This window comes from Cherax quadricarinatus, unplaced genomic scaffold (genome assembly GCF_038502225.1).
Source record: "Cherax quadricarinatus isolate ZL_2023a unplaced genomic scaffold, ASM3850222v1 Contig4040, whole genome shotgun sequence".
Taxonomy (NCBI): domain Eukaryota; kingdom Metazoa; phylum Arthropoda; class Malacostraca; order Decapoda; family Parastacidae; genus Cherax; species Cherax quadricarinatus.
In genome coordinates, this window is record NW_027199066.1 from 1,500 (window position 1) to 19,520 (window position 18,021).

The 18,021-nt window shown below is 39.4% G+C and overlaps 1 protein-coding gene across 2 annotated transcripts; it reads left to right on the top strand.

Moving 5' to 3' along the window:
* Positions 1-4,841: 4,841 nt before the first annotated feature.
* Positions 4,842-13,999, top strand: LOC128696313 (small ubiquitin-related modifier 3). 2 transcript variants are annotated; one of them, XR_008408139.2, is made up of 4 exons: positions 4,842-5,139; positions 7,206-7,331; positions 11,309-11,562; positions 13,567-13,999. XR_008408139.2 is itself a non-coding variant. In XM_053787504.2 (3 exons), exons 1-3 carry the CDS (start codon positions 5,122-5,124, stop codon positions 11,462-11,464), a joined length of 300 nt encoding a protein of 99 aa, XP_053643479.1. In that variant the 5' UTR covers positions 4,844-5,121; the 3' UTR covers positions 11,465-13,999. The 2 variants fall into 2 exon arrangements, 1 of the variants encoding a protein (XP_053643479.1); XM_053787504.2 differs by having other exon boundaries at positions 4,844-5,139; positions 11,309-13,999.
* Positions 14,000-18,021: the final 4,022 nt, after the last annotated feature.

Below are 18,021 nucleotides of genomic sequence, written 5' to 3' on the forward strand. Positions count from 1 at the left end.
CTGTCACAAACTGCTTCAAAAAGCAATCCTGAACTACTTCTAAGAAATCGTATGATTCTAAATTCCCAGTCAAGAGATTCCAATCAATATGACTAAAGTTAAAGTCTCCTAGAATTACTACATTATCGTGCCTTGTGGCCCTAACAATTTCCTCCCATAGTAGTCTCCCCTGGTCCCTATCTAAATTTGGGGGACGGTATATCACACCTAAAATTAATTTTTCATGCCCCTCTGAAAATTCTATCCAAACAGACTCTGTATGTGTTACTTCAGACTTAATACCCGTTTTTATGCAACAGTTCAAGCGATCTCGGACATACAATGCCACCCCACCCCCCTTCCCGATACTTCTATCTACTTGGAACAATTTAAAACCCTGAATGTGACATTCTGCAGGCATGTCCCGACTTTTTGAATTAAACCACGTCTCAGTAATGGCAAATACATCTATGTTACCTGCACTAGCAACTAGTCTCAACTCGTCCATCTTATTCCTAGCACTGGAGTTTACCTGGAGAGAGTTCCGGGGGTCAACGCCCCCGCGGCCCGGTCTGTGACCAGGCCTCCTGGTGGATCAGAGCCTGATCAACCAGGCTGTTGCTGCTGGCTGCACGCAAACCAACGTACGAGCCACAGCCCGGCTGATCCGGAACTGACTTTAGGTGCTTGTCCAGTGCCAGCTTGAAGACTGCCAGGGGTCTGTTGGTAATCCCCCTATGTGTGCTGGGAGGCAGTTGAACAGTCTCGGGCCCCTGACACTTATTGTATGGTCTCTTAACGTGCTAGTGACACCCCTGCTTTTCATTGGGGGATGGTGCATCGTCTGCCAAGTCTTTTGCTTTCGTAGTGAGTGATTTTCGTGTGCAAGTTCGGTACTAGTCCCTCTAGGATTTTCCAGGTGTATATAATCATGTATCTCTCCCTCCTGCGTTCCAGGGAATACAGGTTTAGGAACCTCAAGCGCCCCCAATAATTGAAGTGTTTTATCTCCGTTATATATATATATAGATATATATATATATATATAGATATATATATATATATATATATATATATATATATATATATATATATATATATATATATATATACACATATATATATACCTGGAGTTTACCTGGAGAGAGTTTCGGGGGTCAACGCCCCCGCGGCCCGGTCTGTGACCAGGCCTCCTGGTGGATCAGCGCCTGATCAACCAGGCTGTTGCTGCTGGCTGCACGCAAACCAACGTACGAGCCACAGCCCGGCTGATCAGGAACTGACTTTAGGTGCTTGTCCAGTGCCAGCTTGAAGACTGCCAGGGGTCTGTTGGTAATCCCCCTTATGTGTGCTGGGAGGCAGTTGAACAGTCTCGGGCCCCTGACACTTATTGTATGGTCTCTTAACGTGCTAGTGACACCCCTGCTTTTCATTGGGGGGATGGTGCATCGTCTGCCAAGTCTTTTGCTTTCGTAGTGAGTGATTTTCGTGTGCAAGTTCGGTACTAGTCCCTCTAGGATTTTCCAGGTGTATATAATCATGTATCTCTCCCTCCTGCGTTCCAGGGAATACAGGTTTAGAAACCTCAAGCGCTCCCAGTAATTGAGGTGTTTTATCTCCGTTATGCGCGCCGTGAAAGTTCTCTGTACATTTTCTAGGTCGGCAATTTCACCTGCCTTGAAAGGTGCTGTTAGAGTGCAGCAATATTCCAGCCTAGATAGAACAAGTGACCTGAAGAGTGTCATCATGGGCTTGGCCTCCCTAGTTTTGAAGGTTCTCATTATCCATCCTGTCATTTTTCTAGCAGATGCAATTGATACAATGTTATGGTCCTTGAAGGTGAGATCCTCCGACATAATCACTCCCAGGTCTTTGACGTTGGTGTTTCGCTCTATTTTGTGGCCAGAATTTGTTTTGTACTCTGATGAAGATTTAATTTCCTCATGTTTACCATATCTGAGTAATTGAAATTTCTCATCGTTGAACTTCATATTGTTTTCTGCAGCCCACTGAAAGATTTGGTTGATGTCCGCCTGGAGCCTTGCAGTGTCTGCAATGGAAGACACTGTCATGCGACTATTTGTGTAATAAATATTTAATGACCCTCCTATCTCTTTACCCTTCCTGCTCCTTTCTGTTATTCCACTAAACCTATTACTGTCATTGTCAATTAGTGCCACTGGCTTTCCAATATCCTCCTCATTTTGCCTATTACTAGTTCTCCTAGTACTCATGTTACTACCCTGCGACTTCACAGTTTTCCCGCCAAAACCCATACCACTAACTATTCCTAGTTTAAAGACCTAACAGCTCCCTCCACTGCGTTGGCCAGTGCTCCCACCCCACACCTAGACAAGTGAACCCCATCCCTGGCATACATGTCATTTCTGCCATAGAAGAGGTCCCAGTTGTCAATGAATGTTACTGCATTTTCCTTACAGTATTTGTCCAGTCAGCAATTGACACCAATTGCTCTGGACAACCATTCATTTCCAACTCCTCTCCTTGGCAAAATGCCACATATGACAGGTTTCCCACCCTTCTTCCTAATTATCTCTATTGCTGACCTATACCTGCTAATCAGGTCCTCACTCCTACGTCTGTCAACATCGTTGCCTCCAGCACTGAGACAGATAATAGGATTGCTCCCATTACCTCTCATGATGTCATCCAGACGGCTAACAATATCCTTCATCCCAGCCCCAGGAAAACACACTCTCTGCCTCCTACTCCTATCCTTCAAACAGAATGCCCTATCCATGTACCTAATCTGGCTATCCCCAACAACAACAATGTTTTTACCTTCCTTGGCGTCGTCCGTAGTGATGCTCCGAGTAGTCGACTCACATTCGCCAGGTAGCATTACACCACTTGTAGAATTCGTCATGACGTTCTCGATGGTCTTCGTTGGGGTTTCTAGGGATGTCTCACTCACGTCTGCCAATGCTTCCTTGGTGCTCGTTGTGGTATTCCCAGTAGAACACTCACATTCGTCAGGTAGCACCGAGAATGAGTTGGAAGTTTCCACGGCAGTCTTCTGGTTTCTCGTTGTTTCTGCCTCTCCAACCGTTTTCTTAATCTTCAGCTTGGTTCCATGTTGCCCGACCACTGACCAAGCTCCCCTCTTAACCTGGGGACTCACAACAGGAGGATTACTACGAATCCTCTTGTTCTCCTCCGTTAATCGCCGTATCTCCAGTTTAGCAACTCTGAGTTCTTCTCTCAGCTGCTGGTAAAGCTGCTCAAGAGAGGGCATCCTGGTTCAGATTCACAGAGAGCACACAAACAGGTCTTCACAGAGCTAAGTACACGTCACCACTCAAAAGTACACGTCACCACTGAAAGTACACGTCACCACGTCTTATTCCTATCCTCCCTAGCACCAACAATGGAGCTCCCACCAGTTGTTTTTAGTAATATATCCTCACTATTGCTAGTGGAGTCCTCTTGTTTGCTATTTCCTGTGGTATTTCTAGTTTGCAATATTGGTTTTATCTTATCTTTGACTACACTTGTTTCCCTACTACGGCTCCTGTCCCCTATGAGGTCATTTATATGTATTCCTTCCTGCGTATAATTCCCGACTACCTGGACAAAATCTCCAGCTTCACCATTACTGTCTCCCAGGACAGCACCTCCAGCTTCACCATTACTGTCTCCCAGGACAGCACCTCCAGCTTCACCATTACTGTCTCCCAGGACAGCACCTCCAGCTTCACCATTACTGTCTCCCAGGACAGCACCTCCAGCTTCACCATTACTGTCTCCCAGGACAGCACCTCCAGCTTCACCATTACTGTCTCCCAGGACAGCACCTCCAGCTTCACCATTACTGTCTCCCAGGACAGCACCTCTAGCTTCACCATTACTGTCTCCCAGGGCAGCACCTCCAGCTTCACCATTACTGTCTCCCAGGACAGTACCTCCAGCTTCACCATTACTGTCTCCCAGGACAGCACCTCCAGCTTCACCATTACTGTCTCCCAGGACAGCACCTCCAGCTTCACCATTACTGTCTCCCCGAACAGCACTATCAGCCCCACATTTACTGACTACCAGGACATCACCTCCAGCCTTACAGTTTCTAACTATATGGCCAGTATCAAGGGCAGTACCATTCAGCCCAGACTTTTTATGTTCCCATCTGTTGTAGAAAGCTTCCAGGTTGTCTATGAAAGCAGCTTTGATGTTATCCTCTTTTAATACCCTTGTGATTTTAGTCCACAGATTAACCAAATTTTGTGGCTCTCTCATAAAAAATTAATTTTGATCTTCGACTCTCAGTCTGGTTAGCGGCTTGCTAAAAACTGAGTCATATTGGGACTTGAGTAGCTCACTCATTTCCTTGCTGTCATCTGTGTATTAGGTACATTTTTCCCGCTGTAACATTATTATTGTTACAAAGAAGAAGCGCTATACCTACAAGGGTCATACAGCTGTAACGTTGTAAAATGTCATATAAATTAGGGTAATCACAATGTGGTATAATCAGTTTTCATAATATTTAGCCCTACATAATTAAAAGAAAAATGAGAGCTGTGGTTGTTGCGATTTAAGACATTAAATAATTCACGATGACGCAGAGTAATAATGTATGCTTTTATTTTAATCTAATTAGGGAGAAAACGAGACAAACTCAAGAGACTGATAAGTTATTGGGACATTTATATATCTGCACTGCGCGCTATTTGTTCGCTTGGGTTACCGGTCCAATTATTTTCCAGAATCCTAAAATCTGTCCACCTATGTAATACGCGATGAATATATTATATCTGAAGCAAGTGGAAAAAGAAAACGCGAGACTCCTTTGAAAATCCGTTCATCAATATTCTACACCAGCAGAATCCTAAATATACATTACAACATCTGCAAGAATCCATTTTACCTTACCTCCGTACTCTGACGATAACACGCTTAATAACCATAAAATTTACCAAAATGCCTAGAATGTAAGTGAGTGCTCTGGGAAACTTTGGATTCCTAAAAACTGGGCTAAATTTAAGGCGATAGCAGTAATGCAGTGTGTTTTAAAGGTAAAAGAGAGTATCCATTACTCGAGCCGCAGCTACGCAGTCTGGTGCTCAAGTTAGTGTTTACAAACGGAGTCAACGGGCCAGTCTTCACACCTCTCCTCTGTGTACAATGTCCGAGGAAACCAAGGTTTGTACCCTGTCATTACATGCATCGTCTCTACACACCACCCAGGATGGCTGAGGGTTGTGCCCTGGAGGTATATTTTGCCAGTGTTGCATCGGGGCCTCGGTTAAATATGTCCAGTGGTGGGTGGGTGGCTGAAGACTATGTTAATGATTGGTCATGACTTCTTTCTTTCCAGTGAACGACTATGTCGAAGGGAATTATCGACTTAAGTTCTGGAGTATGTAATTATGTGTATGAGCCAAATAAATCATTAACCTATACAGTATATATCTTATAGGTTTTTGTTTTTCATGCTATCTCTTAAGTCATATTGTTGGGCTGTGCTATGTTATCCTTGATTAAATCTACATAATATACGTTTTATGTACCTTGAACATCTGTGTTGTCAAAAGACAGTTGGAAAAAATAATTTTGTTATATATTCTAAGCTTAATAAATGCTTACTAAGATATTCAGTGTCTGCTTCAGGTGTGTTATTCTTATCTGCTTTGCAGAACTACTCAGGGTTGTCTATATTAAGCACTGTGAATTGCAGAGAGCTTGTAAAAGAGGTTGTAAATATGTCACCCATATTTTTATTTGATAAGAGATTTTGCTACAATATAAAATACATTTTGTCAGATTCTAGCAAGTGTAGTAAGTTTGATTGTGTAGTGTTCATATACCGTATGTTATATTTGTGTGTGAAAGATTTAATTATCAGATTTATTATCAGGTGATTTTGTTTTTAACATTAAATATCAATACTTAAGGATCAATATACAAATTTAATATACTTGATACATATGTGATATGTACATCTGATTGTGTAAATGATGCATATAATTGAATAGCAATTATAAATTTTGTTAGAATTTTATTTTATTTGCGTTATAATATAACGGCAATTAATATGAAGATAAAAATATTGTGGAGGGGCAAAGATATTTAATTAAATTTAAGAATCTTCTAATGTTTTACATTAATCTTCACATATGTTTATTGGAGTTCCAAGGAGTTGTTATAATGAATGCATATTGATTGAGATCAGTGTAATAGATTAGATGTATATAGTACTGACAAGATGGTGACTAAGACACATGTCAGTACCTGGGTGTATCTAAGTGCAAAACACACACTATTCAACTAGGTAAGATAAGATAAAATTTTGTTCAAATCTTTAACCCTTGATGGTTAGCCACCCAGGATAACCCAAGAAAGGCAGTGCATCATCGAGGGACTGTCTCTCTTATTTCCATTGGGGTCCTCAGTCTTATCCTCCAGCATCTACATTTGTGGAAGTTTGCTTACTCATCTATCAATACTTGTTGGTATTTTGTACCAGGTTTTCTCATATCCGAAACTAACCAACTGTGATATAGGTGATCGCCAATAGTAAAGATGGGTAAAACTTGTGTATTTAAGTTTTATACTGCGATTCTGTTTAGGCTTTTGGACTGCAATCAGCAATAGCCTGCCTGATTAGGCAGTCATCAGGGATGCCATTGCATAGATTGGGTTGCATGTATAATAAAACTCATAGCTGACAACAGGTAAGGATGATGCTTTTATCAGTTCACTGCATTTTGCAGTTGTACCACAGTTGGCATCTTAGTATTATTGATCATCCAGCTGGTATTGGGAGCAAATAGATATGGTTTTATTTTCATATTTTTATTTTTGCCAACTGAGTTCAGAAGTTTTCTTCCTTTGGAGGCTTTAGAAAAGATAGCTTGTAGATCATATATTTTCAGGAATTAATCTATGTAGTTCATGTAAAGTGTGCAGTTACCCCAATTATTAGTTTTACAGTACTCAGCTGAAAGAAAAAACTTTCCCAAATAAATACACGTATTTACAAAGTCATTGTTATAAAAGCACAATGTACTTGATATTTGATTTGATAAATGCATAAGGAAAATGAGGAAATTGGGATTTACTGAACCTGTGTTTCTTAGATTTCAAGTCAATTGTGAGAGACAATTTTATTGCTTTGATTAAGAGAAATCTTAATTTACTTAAGTTTCTAGAATTTTTCATAAATTGTCTAGTACTGTTCTGCTAATCCTCTTTACTGGTTATTTCAGAAGGAGGAGAAACCAACAGAGCACATCAATCTTAAAGTAGTTGGTCAAGATGGCCAAGTTGTGCACTTCAAGATCAAGAAGCATACATCCCTCAAGAAACTCATCAGTGCCTACTGTGAAAGATCAGTAAGTTGCTGCCATATGTGTACCCCTTTTATTTAATATTTTGATACCTTGTAATACAGCAAGAATTTAAATTAAACATAAATTGGGATGTTTGAATGTGCATGGATGTTGTGTCGATGATAAGAAAGAGATGATTGCTAATGTTATGAATGAAAAGAAGTTGGATGTCCTAGACCTAAGTGAAACAAAGCTGAAGGGGGTAGGGGAATTTCAGTGGGGGAGAAATAAATGGGATTAAGTCAGGAGTATCTGAGAGAGTTAGAGCTAAGGAAGGGGTAGCAATAATGTTGAAGGATCAGTTATGGAGAGAGAAGGAATATAAATGTATAAATTCAAGGATTATGTGGATTAAAAAAAGGGTCGGATGTGAAAAGTGGGTCATAAAAAGTGTGTATGCACCTGGAGAAGAGAGGAGAGAGAGAGAGATTTTGGGAGATGTTAAGTGAGTGTGTAGAAACTTTTGAGCCAAGTGAGAGAGTAATTGTGGTAGGGGACCTAAATGCTAAAGTAGGAGAAGCATTTAGAGAGGGTATGGTAGGTAAGTTTGGGGTGCCAGATGTAAATGATAATGGGGAGCATTTGATTGAACTTTGTATAGAAAGGGGTTTGGTTATAGGTAACAAATATTTTAAGAAAAAGAGGATAAATAAGCATACAAACAAGATGTGATGTAGGGTGAAATGACAGTACTGTAGTTTGTTGGACTACATATTGATAGATAAAAGACTGTTGGGTAGACTTCAGGATGTACATATTTATAGAGGGGCCACAGATGTATCAGATCACTTTTTAGTTGTAGCTACAGTGAGAGTATAAGGTAGATGGGATACAAGGAGAATGGAAACAGCAAATAAGAGAGAAGTGAAGATTTATAAACTAAAGGAGGAGGAAGTTAGGGTAAGATATAAACAACTGTTGGAGGACAGATGGGCTAGTGAGAGTATAGGCAATACGGTAGAAGATGTATGGGGTAAGTTTAAGAATATAGTGTTAGAGTGTTTAGCAGAAGTTTGTGGTTACAGGAAAGTGGGTGTGGGAGGGAAGAAGAGCAATTGGTGGAATGATGTAAAGTGAGTAGTAAGAGAGAAAAAGTTAGCATGAGAGGTTTTTACAAAGTAGAAGTGATGGAAGGAGTATATGGAGAGAAAAAGAGAGGTTAAGAGAGTGGTGAAGCAATGTAAAAAGAGAGCAAATGAGAGGGTGGGTAAGATGTTATCAATAAATTTTGTTGAAAATAAGAAAAAGTTTTGGAGAGAGATTAATAAGTTGAGAAAGCCTAGGAAAAGAATGGATTTGTTAGTTAAAAATAGGAGAGCAGAGTTATTAAATGGAGAGTTAGTGGTATTGGGAAGATGGAGGGAATATTTTGAGGAATTGTTAAATGTTGATGAAGATAGGGAAGCTGTGATTTCGTGTATAGGGCAAGGAGGAATAACATCTTACAGGAGTGAGGAAGAACCAGTTGCAAGTGTGGGGGAAGTGCATGGGGCAGTGAGTAGAATGTAAGGGGGTGAAGCAGCTGGGACTGATGGGATAAAGATAGAAATGTTAAAAGCGGGTGGGGATTGGGGATGTAGTTTTGGAGTGGTTAGTGTTTTTATTTAATAAATGTATGAAATAGGGTAAGGTACCTTGGGATTCGCAGAGAGCATGCATAGTTCCTTTGTATAAAGGCAAGGGGACAAGCACCCAAAGCCACTCAGAGTATGTGAAGTAAAAGGACACAAGTGCAACTAATGTGACATTTTATTGTGGCAACGTTTCACTCTCCAGGAGCTTTATCAAGCCATTACAAACAATACATGGACACAGAGGGTATATATAGGCTCAGAGTGAGGTGCAATACTAGTGGTAGTAGTAGTAGTAGTAGTAGTAGAAGTAGTAGTAGTACAAAGTAGTAGTTGTAGTTAGTAGTATAGTCAGTATTAAAGTACATGCAAGAAAAGAGCTCTTCAGATCATTAATTCTCCACGCACCAACACCACTCCCAACAAAGTTATAATTCTTCCCAACAGCCAGGTTGCACTGAACGTTTCTAAAGTACTTTCACAAGCTAACACCAGAGTCGCCATCGCTTCTAGCACTTCAATAAAGGATCTAACCAGGACAAAATCAAAGCACCACGAACCAGTCAACGCAGAAATTTACACTATACCCTGTGGAGGCTGTGACAAGATTTACGTAGGTGAAACAGCAAGAAACCTCGACACCCGCCTCAATGAACACATTTACGCATGTAGGAACGATAACTTGAACAACGCCTGTGTACAACACCGAAATTCCACCAATCATCTCATGAAATTCAGGGACGCCCAATTAGTGATCAAAGAAACTAATTTCCGCAGACGCAAGTGCCTTGAATCAGCACTGATCGCTGTTTCGAATACAATTAAACAAAACAACGGCAGCTTCACCATCTCTGAAGTCTTAGCAAGAATCCTCCTGAAAACAGTAAACCCTGCCATCACATAGTCTCTCCTGTTATACTACACAAAGCACATTACAGAGAGTGAACAGTCTATATTTGTCCAACCTATTTTTATGTTACCCAAGTAATAGCTTTTATATCCTTTTACTCATGTACGAATTAATTGCTCTACCATATTGTATTACTACTACTACTACAACTTTTACTACACTACTACTACTACTACTACCACTAGTATTGCACCTCACTCTGAGCCTTTATATACCCTCTGTGTCCATGTACTGTTTGTAATCGGCTTGACAAAGCTCCTGGAGAGCGAAACGTTGCCACAATAAAATGTCACATTAGTTGCACTTGTGTCCTTTTACTTTACATATTGTCGGTAATTCTACCAACTTTATTACATTTTTCCTATTTTATCCAATGATTCCACTGTTTGGCCAGTTTTTTGTTTGTAATCTCCAAAATCTATTAAATGGGGAGGTCTGTTAACTCTCTAACTGTCCAAACGTTGATCTACTTTTTTTTTTTTCCATTCTTTCTTAGGGAGAAAATCAAGGTCGGAGTGCTACACGCACAAACGTAGATCTACGTTTGGAAAGTTTAAGGGTTAATTAGAGGTTTTACTGTATTAGTACTAGTAGTACTACCAGTGGGAGAGGAGCATGGCCAAGACACACAAGGAAAGAAGGGAATGCACCATCTAATAAAGAGCATGAGGGATGATATGGCTACACTGAACTGCAGGACTCGTTGTTGTTGTTATTACTATTATTGTTATTATTTTTATTATTACTTAGTATTCTATTAGTACTAGTAGTACTATAAGTACCAGTACTGCTACTAGTACTAATACTGCTAGTACTACTAGTTCTAGTGCTAGCACTTCCGCTGCTGCTACATACTGTCTGTAGGTTCACATTACTTAAATAACGTTTATTTAATTTTACAACAGTGTTTGCTGATGGCTACATGCACACCCATAAAGGAGGCAGTTGGCAGTGCTCACTGGTGGCAACAGTTGATGCATGTGCTACCACACTTGCCAACACTCTGCAATTAACCACTGTCAAAGGAACTTCTCACTTTAACAGTGCCCTTTTTGATATACAATATTTCTAATAAATTGGTTATAAACCCAGATTAGTTTCACTTAGGAAGTGTATTAAACTTCTGCACTTTACATTTTCCACAATAATCTCTAGTATTCTTTACAACTTGTCACATTGTATGCAGTAAATACTATCATAGTATTTACTGCAAGTGTGCCTATATACTTTTGTAAAATCTCTAACCTTGTTACTACTACCATGTTTAAGGTCAGTGACTTATGGGTTTAACACTTAGTTATGATTGTAATAATAATAATTAAGGTCAGTGAACTTTTGAAAAATATGTAACATTAAAACCTAAGCAAGTAAAATCAGGGTATTCATATGCATTAGGGACATGGCCGTAATGTACACAAATATGCCAAGTTTAATGATATTGACTTTTGTGTTAAGCTCTCATGTCTGCTTTTACTTATTCTAGTACTTTTTCATTTCAGAAACTTGTTCAGACTACAGTAAGATTTAGATTTGATGGTCAGCCAATATCAGAGAATGACACCCCACAAGGCTTGGAAATGGAAGATGGTGACACTATAGAGGTGTTTCAGCAGCAAACTGGTGGTTGCTACCACCATTATCTTCTACACTTGTGACCCTCCTCTTCTGAAATATTTGCCCTTGAGCCTCGGCCGGTACTGTCCTATGGGGAAAAGTAGCCAGTGGTATTTTTGTCATGAATGATAAAGCTCAAGTAAGATATTTTATCGTCTGTTGTATGTCTACCCTTTTTCGGAAACCTTTACTAAGTAAAATGAGCTTAGTTTTCTCAGTCTTATACTCAGAAATGCCAACCTTCCTGTGGAAGCCACTTTGAGATTTGTAGCGTCTGATTTATTTAGCGGCAATAGATTTGCCATTGACTACTATTCTCAGTGATGGGTTCAGGTTGCTAGAGGGTTGTATTTTATGTATTGGTATTGAAGGTCAGTTGTGAATAATATTCTTTGGTTTGATATACTCTTAACTGACATATTTACCTAAGGAGGTGGCAACAGACTAATTTATCAAGATCTTTGAGAGCATATTACAGTAATGTGACTCATAGATTGCTTTATATTATTATTCAGTTAATTAGCCACAAACTGTGTTAACTGGTGAATGGAAAGGCTTCCTTCATATACTGTTACTGACCCAGCAAATATGTTTGCCTCCACCTGACTCCCAGGCCAGATGTTGGCCTGGAAAATATGTCAGAACAGATAAAAATAAATTTGTGACAAAGTGTACTTCATTTATTTTCCAAATGCATTATTTTCTTCATTTGTTATTTCTGTCATGTGAGCTCAGTATGCTTAACTGAATGAACATTTGTCTTCATAATCTTCAAAAAAACAGATAAAGAAAACTTTAGAATGAAAGGATGTATGCGACAGACCAGCTTGAAGACTCAATTGGTTGTATTTATATGAATTTCATATAAAAGTGAGGTTATGCACACTTTGGATTTCTACAGCATATGTTCCCTATTGTATTGCACCAGTCCTGGCTTCACAGTCCATACTAACAATTTAAAAATGTATTTTGTATGATGTTTTGATTTAAAACATATAATCTACCAGTAGTGAGAAGATTATTTTCTTTTGTTTGGTAGCTTTTCAGTTTTTTATTTTTCAAAGGTTAACTTTGTTATTGATTAGTAGTTCATGCCCTTGCATTAATTATTCAAGAACATTAAAACTTTGATTTCATTGGGATGAAGTATGAACATTTGTTTGGTATATTAATGAAATGCACCGTAAAATATCCCAAGCTTTAGCTATCTTCTTAGAAATGCAATATTGCGATGCATTAAATACATAAAATTTATATAAAGAATTACATAACACTGTATTGTGGAATTTATCACAAGTATAAAATTTTGAGTTACCAGCTTGTTCAGCTAAATACATTGATTGGTTTCATCTGGATATACTGCTTATTTTATAGTGCACTGAAATATTTAGTGCACTACAATGATGTTTGCAGCGACAAATGATGCCTGATAAGAATACTATATTTAAGAAGTTTTAATGCATCAAACTAATGTTTTCAGTACTGTATGTTCAAAATAATAATTCTCAAATTTGAATTGTGTTTTCTAAATAAATATAGATTTTTGATACCTAATCTGTAACACCAAATAGTAACTCTGGAGCAAGGGGTTAGTAACCCCTTCTCCTGTATAAATTGCTTAATTTAAAAAGAAAAACTTTCGTTTTTCTTTTTAGGTCACCCTGCCTCGGTGGGATGCAGCCGGTGTTAAAAAAAATAATTCTGTATCTGTCATACATACCTTGAATAATTAAGTTTTTAATATGGTAATGGAAGTTCAAATCATACTTTATTTCGTCAAGCCTTCATGTCATCCTTACATTGTAAATGTCATAAAGTTCATTTAAAAAATTACTAGGAAATATTTCTAGATATGGATACTCATGTTTTGATACAACATTTTCAAGTAAACTTTTTTTTAATGTAAGAATTAATAAAGCTAATTCATATATATATGAAAGTTATCATTTCCATTTTAAATGCATCTTCACTGTTACTTATGCTGTTGATTTAGTATCTCTAAGGGATTCCTAATTTTTAATTTCTAAGACTCAAAATTTCAATGTGCTTATCTTTAATTGTATCGTGTAGCATCTATACTGCTTTTCCCATTAAAAGTACCTCTGAATTACAAAATTGTGAATGAGGATTTCCTTAATTACAGGGAAAAGGTGGATGATCAATTGATGAAAGCTGTTAAGTCAGTGGACTGAATTACTAATGCTGAAGAAAAAGCCATTAGAGCATGCCAAAAGAATGGAGAATTGTATGAAAGTGTAGAGAGAATAAAGGCAATTACGTATGTCTGTATAATTAAATTTTAGTTAGGTGTACAGCACTCATTCACATTAGGATTTTTAATTGCCTCTATTGGTTTACATGGGCTGAAAATAAATGAACTACAGTATATACATTTTAATCACTGTATATTTATAATGAATGGATATACTGAGATTTTTCTAATTTCCTTTTCTGTATACATTTCTCTTTGTGAGGTTTGATATACCTACCTTCACCCATTTATATGAACATTAAATATGGACGACAAAGCCGAGTGTCTGTTTATTACATTCGCTGAAAATAAAGTTAAATTTGTATGTATTGCTTGTAATTACTGTACCCACTTTTGCTATACTAATCTACTTGACTCTGAAGAATTAGACATGTGCAACAATTGGGTATGCTTGACTTCCACCATCTCTAATGGCCGTCATGGAAAACGAAGCGTATGGCTTGTGTAGTGTGACTATATTTTATGTGATTTAGTTTTTTCAGTTTTGTCTGAGTTACTGTTATATTTATGGAAAAGCACTAACCAAATCACAAATATTATTATTATTATAATCAAGGGGAAGCGCTAAACCCGGAGGATTGTACAGCGCCTGGGGGGGGGGGATTTGGAAGGCATTCAAGCTTAATTCGGGGAACTGGAGCACAGATCCAATTTCCTAAATCAAGAGCCCCTCACCAACATCAAGGAACCTTCCTTGAGGGCCCAAATCACAAATAATAGCTCAGAAATGCACATTCCAAGAATTGAACCTCTGTTAGAGATAACACCAACCATACTGAGCTAATTTTGTAAAAAAAATTTTAGGCTTCTGGTGGTGAAGCACTACCTTCAGTCGTTACTCTTATTTGTGAAGAAATATTTTCATAAAGTTCTTATGTTGTTGTACCACTTATTTCATAGTTGACAATTATGGTCTCTTGCTCTTCTGTTATAGGTGCTAAGAAATCTTACTTATTTTCATATTTCGTGATGATATTACTATTATTTTTTTTTACCTCAACGGGTATCTTCTACCAAGGCAGGGTGATCCAGATTATTATAATAAAGTGCTAAACCCGCTAGGGTCAAGAGTGAGCCGAAAAAAAAAGGAACACATTTGCTGTCATTCATTCAGTTGCTGTCTTCCTAGAAATGTGTTGACATCACAGTTAATTTCCCTTCCAACTGCAACATCCCTACCCCTCCCTCAGAGTGCAGGCACTAAACTTCTCACCTCGAGGACAAGTCCAGTTAACTGGTTTCCCTGAATACATTCATATGCGTTACCTTGCTCACACTTCAACACCACCTCCATTAAAAACCACTCGTCTCCATTTGATGTTATTGTGCTCACAAAGTTATGGGGAAGAGCTTAACCTACAAGGGGTCATAGAATACCTATGGAATGAGAAGCATTCAAGTTAATCCAAGGAAAGGGAGAATAAGTCCAATTTCTTGGATCAAGAGCCCCTCACTGGCATCCAGTAAGATCACGACCCCTTGAGGGGTCGTAATCTTACTGTAAGGTTATTATGGCTTATTTTTTCCCTGCCTGCCACTAAGTATTTTCAGTGTTTTAAATCTACTTCATATTAACTTGGGGAGCTATTTTGCAGCATTATCTTTATTTTTTCCATAAGTCCACCACATACTAGAGCTACACATTCTAATGTTGATCATGCCTTTCAGGAAAGCACTTTTGAATGAAGAGCTGTCAAGAGTTTAATTTTCCTTAATAAATTATTATAATCAAAACTAAGCACTAAAATCACAAGGTCCTACAGTGCTGCTTTCCTTACTAAAGTTGATATGTTAGAGGATTACTTTTTTTTTTTTTAAGCAAAAAAAAAAATTGAGTGAATGAATCACTAACATCACAGTATGTCAGATAACTTCATACAAGTTCAGAAAGTTGCTTGGTGAGGTTAAATGAAGTCCTGCAAGATAGTAGGAGTCTTAAAAGTACTCTATACACTGACTTGACCTCAGGGCCCTTATTTTTGTTAGTCCTCACTCACCTAATTGTGGTTGAAGGGGTCGAGACTCAGCTCCTGGCCCTGCCTCTTCACTGAACGCTATTAGGTCCTCTCCCTGCTCCATGAGCTTTATCATACCTCGTCTTAAAGCTATGTATGGTTCCTGCCTCCACTACATCACTTGCTAGACTATTCCACTTCCTGACTACTCTATGACTGAAGAAATACTTACTACATCCCTCTGACTCATCTGAGTCTTCAGATTCCAAGTGTGACCTCTTGTTTCTGTGTCCCCTTTCTGGAACATCCTGTCTCTATCTACCTTGTCTATTCCATGCAGTATGTCGTATGTTATTATCATGTCTCCTCTAACTCTCCTGTCCTCCAGTGTTGTTAGGCTGATTCTCCTTAGCTCTGGAACTAACCTTGTCACAAACCTTTGCACTTTCTCTAATTTCTTGACGTGCTTGACCCAGTGTGGGTTCTAAACTGGTGCTGCATACTCCAGTGTGGGCCTGACATACACTGTGTACAGCATCTTGAACAATTCCTTACTAAGGTATCGGAACGCTATTCTCAGGTTTGCTAGGCGCCCATATGCTGCAGCAGTTATCTGGTTGATGCGTGCTTCCGGAGACGTGCTCGGTGTTATACTCAGAAGCCAACTGCTAGACCAGGTGTCCAGCCTGTCCAGGTCTCTTTGAAGTCCTGCCTGATCCTCATCTGATTTAACTTTCCTCATTAACTTCACATCATCTGGGAACAGGGACACTTCTGAGTCTATCCCTTCCATCATGTCATTCACATATACCAAAAATAGCACTGATCCTAGGCCCGACTCCTGTGGGACTCCGCTTGTCAGAGGTGCCCACTGTGATACCTCATCATGTACCATGACTCGTTGCCTCCCTGTCAGGTATTCTGATCCATTGCAGTGCCTTCCTGTTATACATGCCTGATCCTCTAGCTTCTGCACTAATCTCTTGTGTGGAACTGTGTCAAAGGCCTTCTTGCAGTCCAAGAAAATGCAATCGGCCCACCTCTCTCTCTCTCGTGTCTTACTTCTGTTACTTTTTCATAAAACTTCAGGTTTGTGACACAGGATTTGCCTTCCATGAAGCCATGCTGATTGTTTATACACTTGTTCTGTTCCAGGTGCTCCACCACTCCTCCTGATAATCTTCTCCATGATTTTGCATACTATATACATCAGTGACACTGGTCTATAGTTTAGTGCCTCTTTTCTGTCTCCTTTTTTAAACATAGGAATTACATTTGCCGTCTTCCATACCTCAGGTAGTTGCCCAGTTTCAAGGGATGTGTTGAAGATTGTGGTTAGTGGCACATACAGCATTTCTGCTCCCTCTCTAAGGGCCCACGGGGAGATGTTGTCTGGTCCCATTGCCTTTGAAGTATCAAGGTCACTTAGCAGCTTTTTCACCTCCTCCTCAGTTGTGTGTGTCATCCAATACTTGTTGGTGTTCCCCTCTGACCTGTCTTCACTGTAAATACATACCTCTTGATCGTTTCTTGTGAGTTCCCCACCTTCTTTCCTTAGCCTGATCACCTGATCTTTGACTGTTCGTCTTCCTCCTAATGTGGCTAAACAGCAGTTTCGGGTCAGACTTGGCTTTCGATACCATGTCATTTTCATACTGTTGCTGGGCCTCCCTCCTTATCTGTGCATACTCATTTCTGGCTCTTCGACTAATCTCCTTATTTTCCTGGGTCCTTTGCCTGCTGTACCTTTTCCAGCCTCTAGTGCACTTAGTTTTTTACCTCCCTATACCTTCGGGTAAACCAAGGACTTGCTTTGGTCTTCTCATTATTTTTGTTGCCCTTGGGAACAAACCTTTCCTCTGTCTCCTTGCATTTACAGACTTTCCTACCAATTCTCTGTCCCATTGAACCTCCTTCAGGAAGTTCCTCATTCCTGTGTAGTCCCCCCTTTTATAGTTTGGCTTTTCCCATTCAACTCCTGATACCTTCTACTTGTAACTCTACTATACAATCAAAGCTCAGAACCTCATGATTACTAGCTCCAAGGGGCCTCTCATATGTGATGTCCTCAATGTCTGAACTGCTCAGGGTGAACACAAGGTCCAGTCTTGCTGATTCATCCTCCCCTCTCTCTGGTAGTGTCCCTGACATGTTGATGCAGAAGGTTTTCCAGTACCACATCCATCATCTTGGCTTTCCATGTTTCGGGACCCCCATGTGGCTCCAGGTTTTCCCCAATCGATCTCCCTGTAGTTGAAATCGCCCATAACCAGTAACTTTGCTCTCCTCCAGCGAGCTCTTCTTGCAACCTCAACCAGTGTGTCCACCATCGCTCTGTTGTTCTCTTTGTATTCCTCTCTTGGCCAACTGC

Coding starts and splice junctions, on each gene's coding strand:
- LOC128696313 (XM_053787504.2), top strand. Junction 7,332..11,308: donor GTGCCTACTGTGAAAGATCA/GTAAGTTGCTGC, acceptor TTTTCATTTCAG/AAACTTGTTCAGACTACAGT.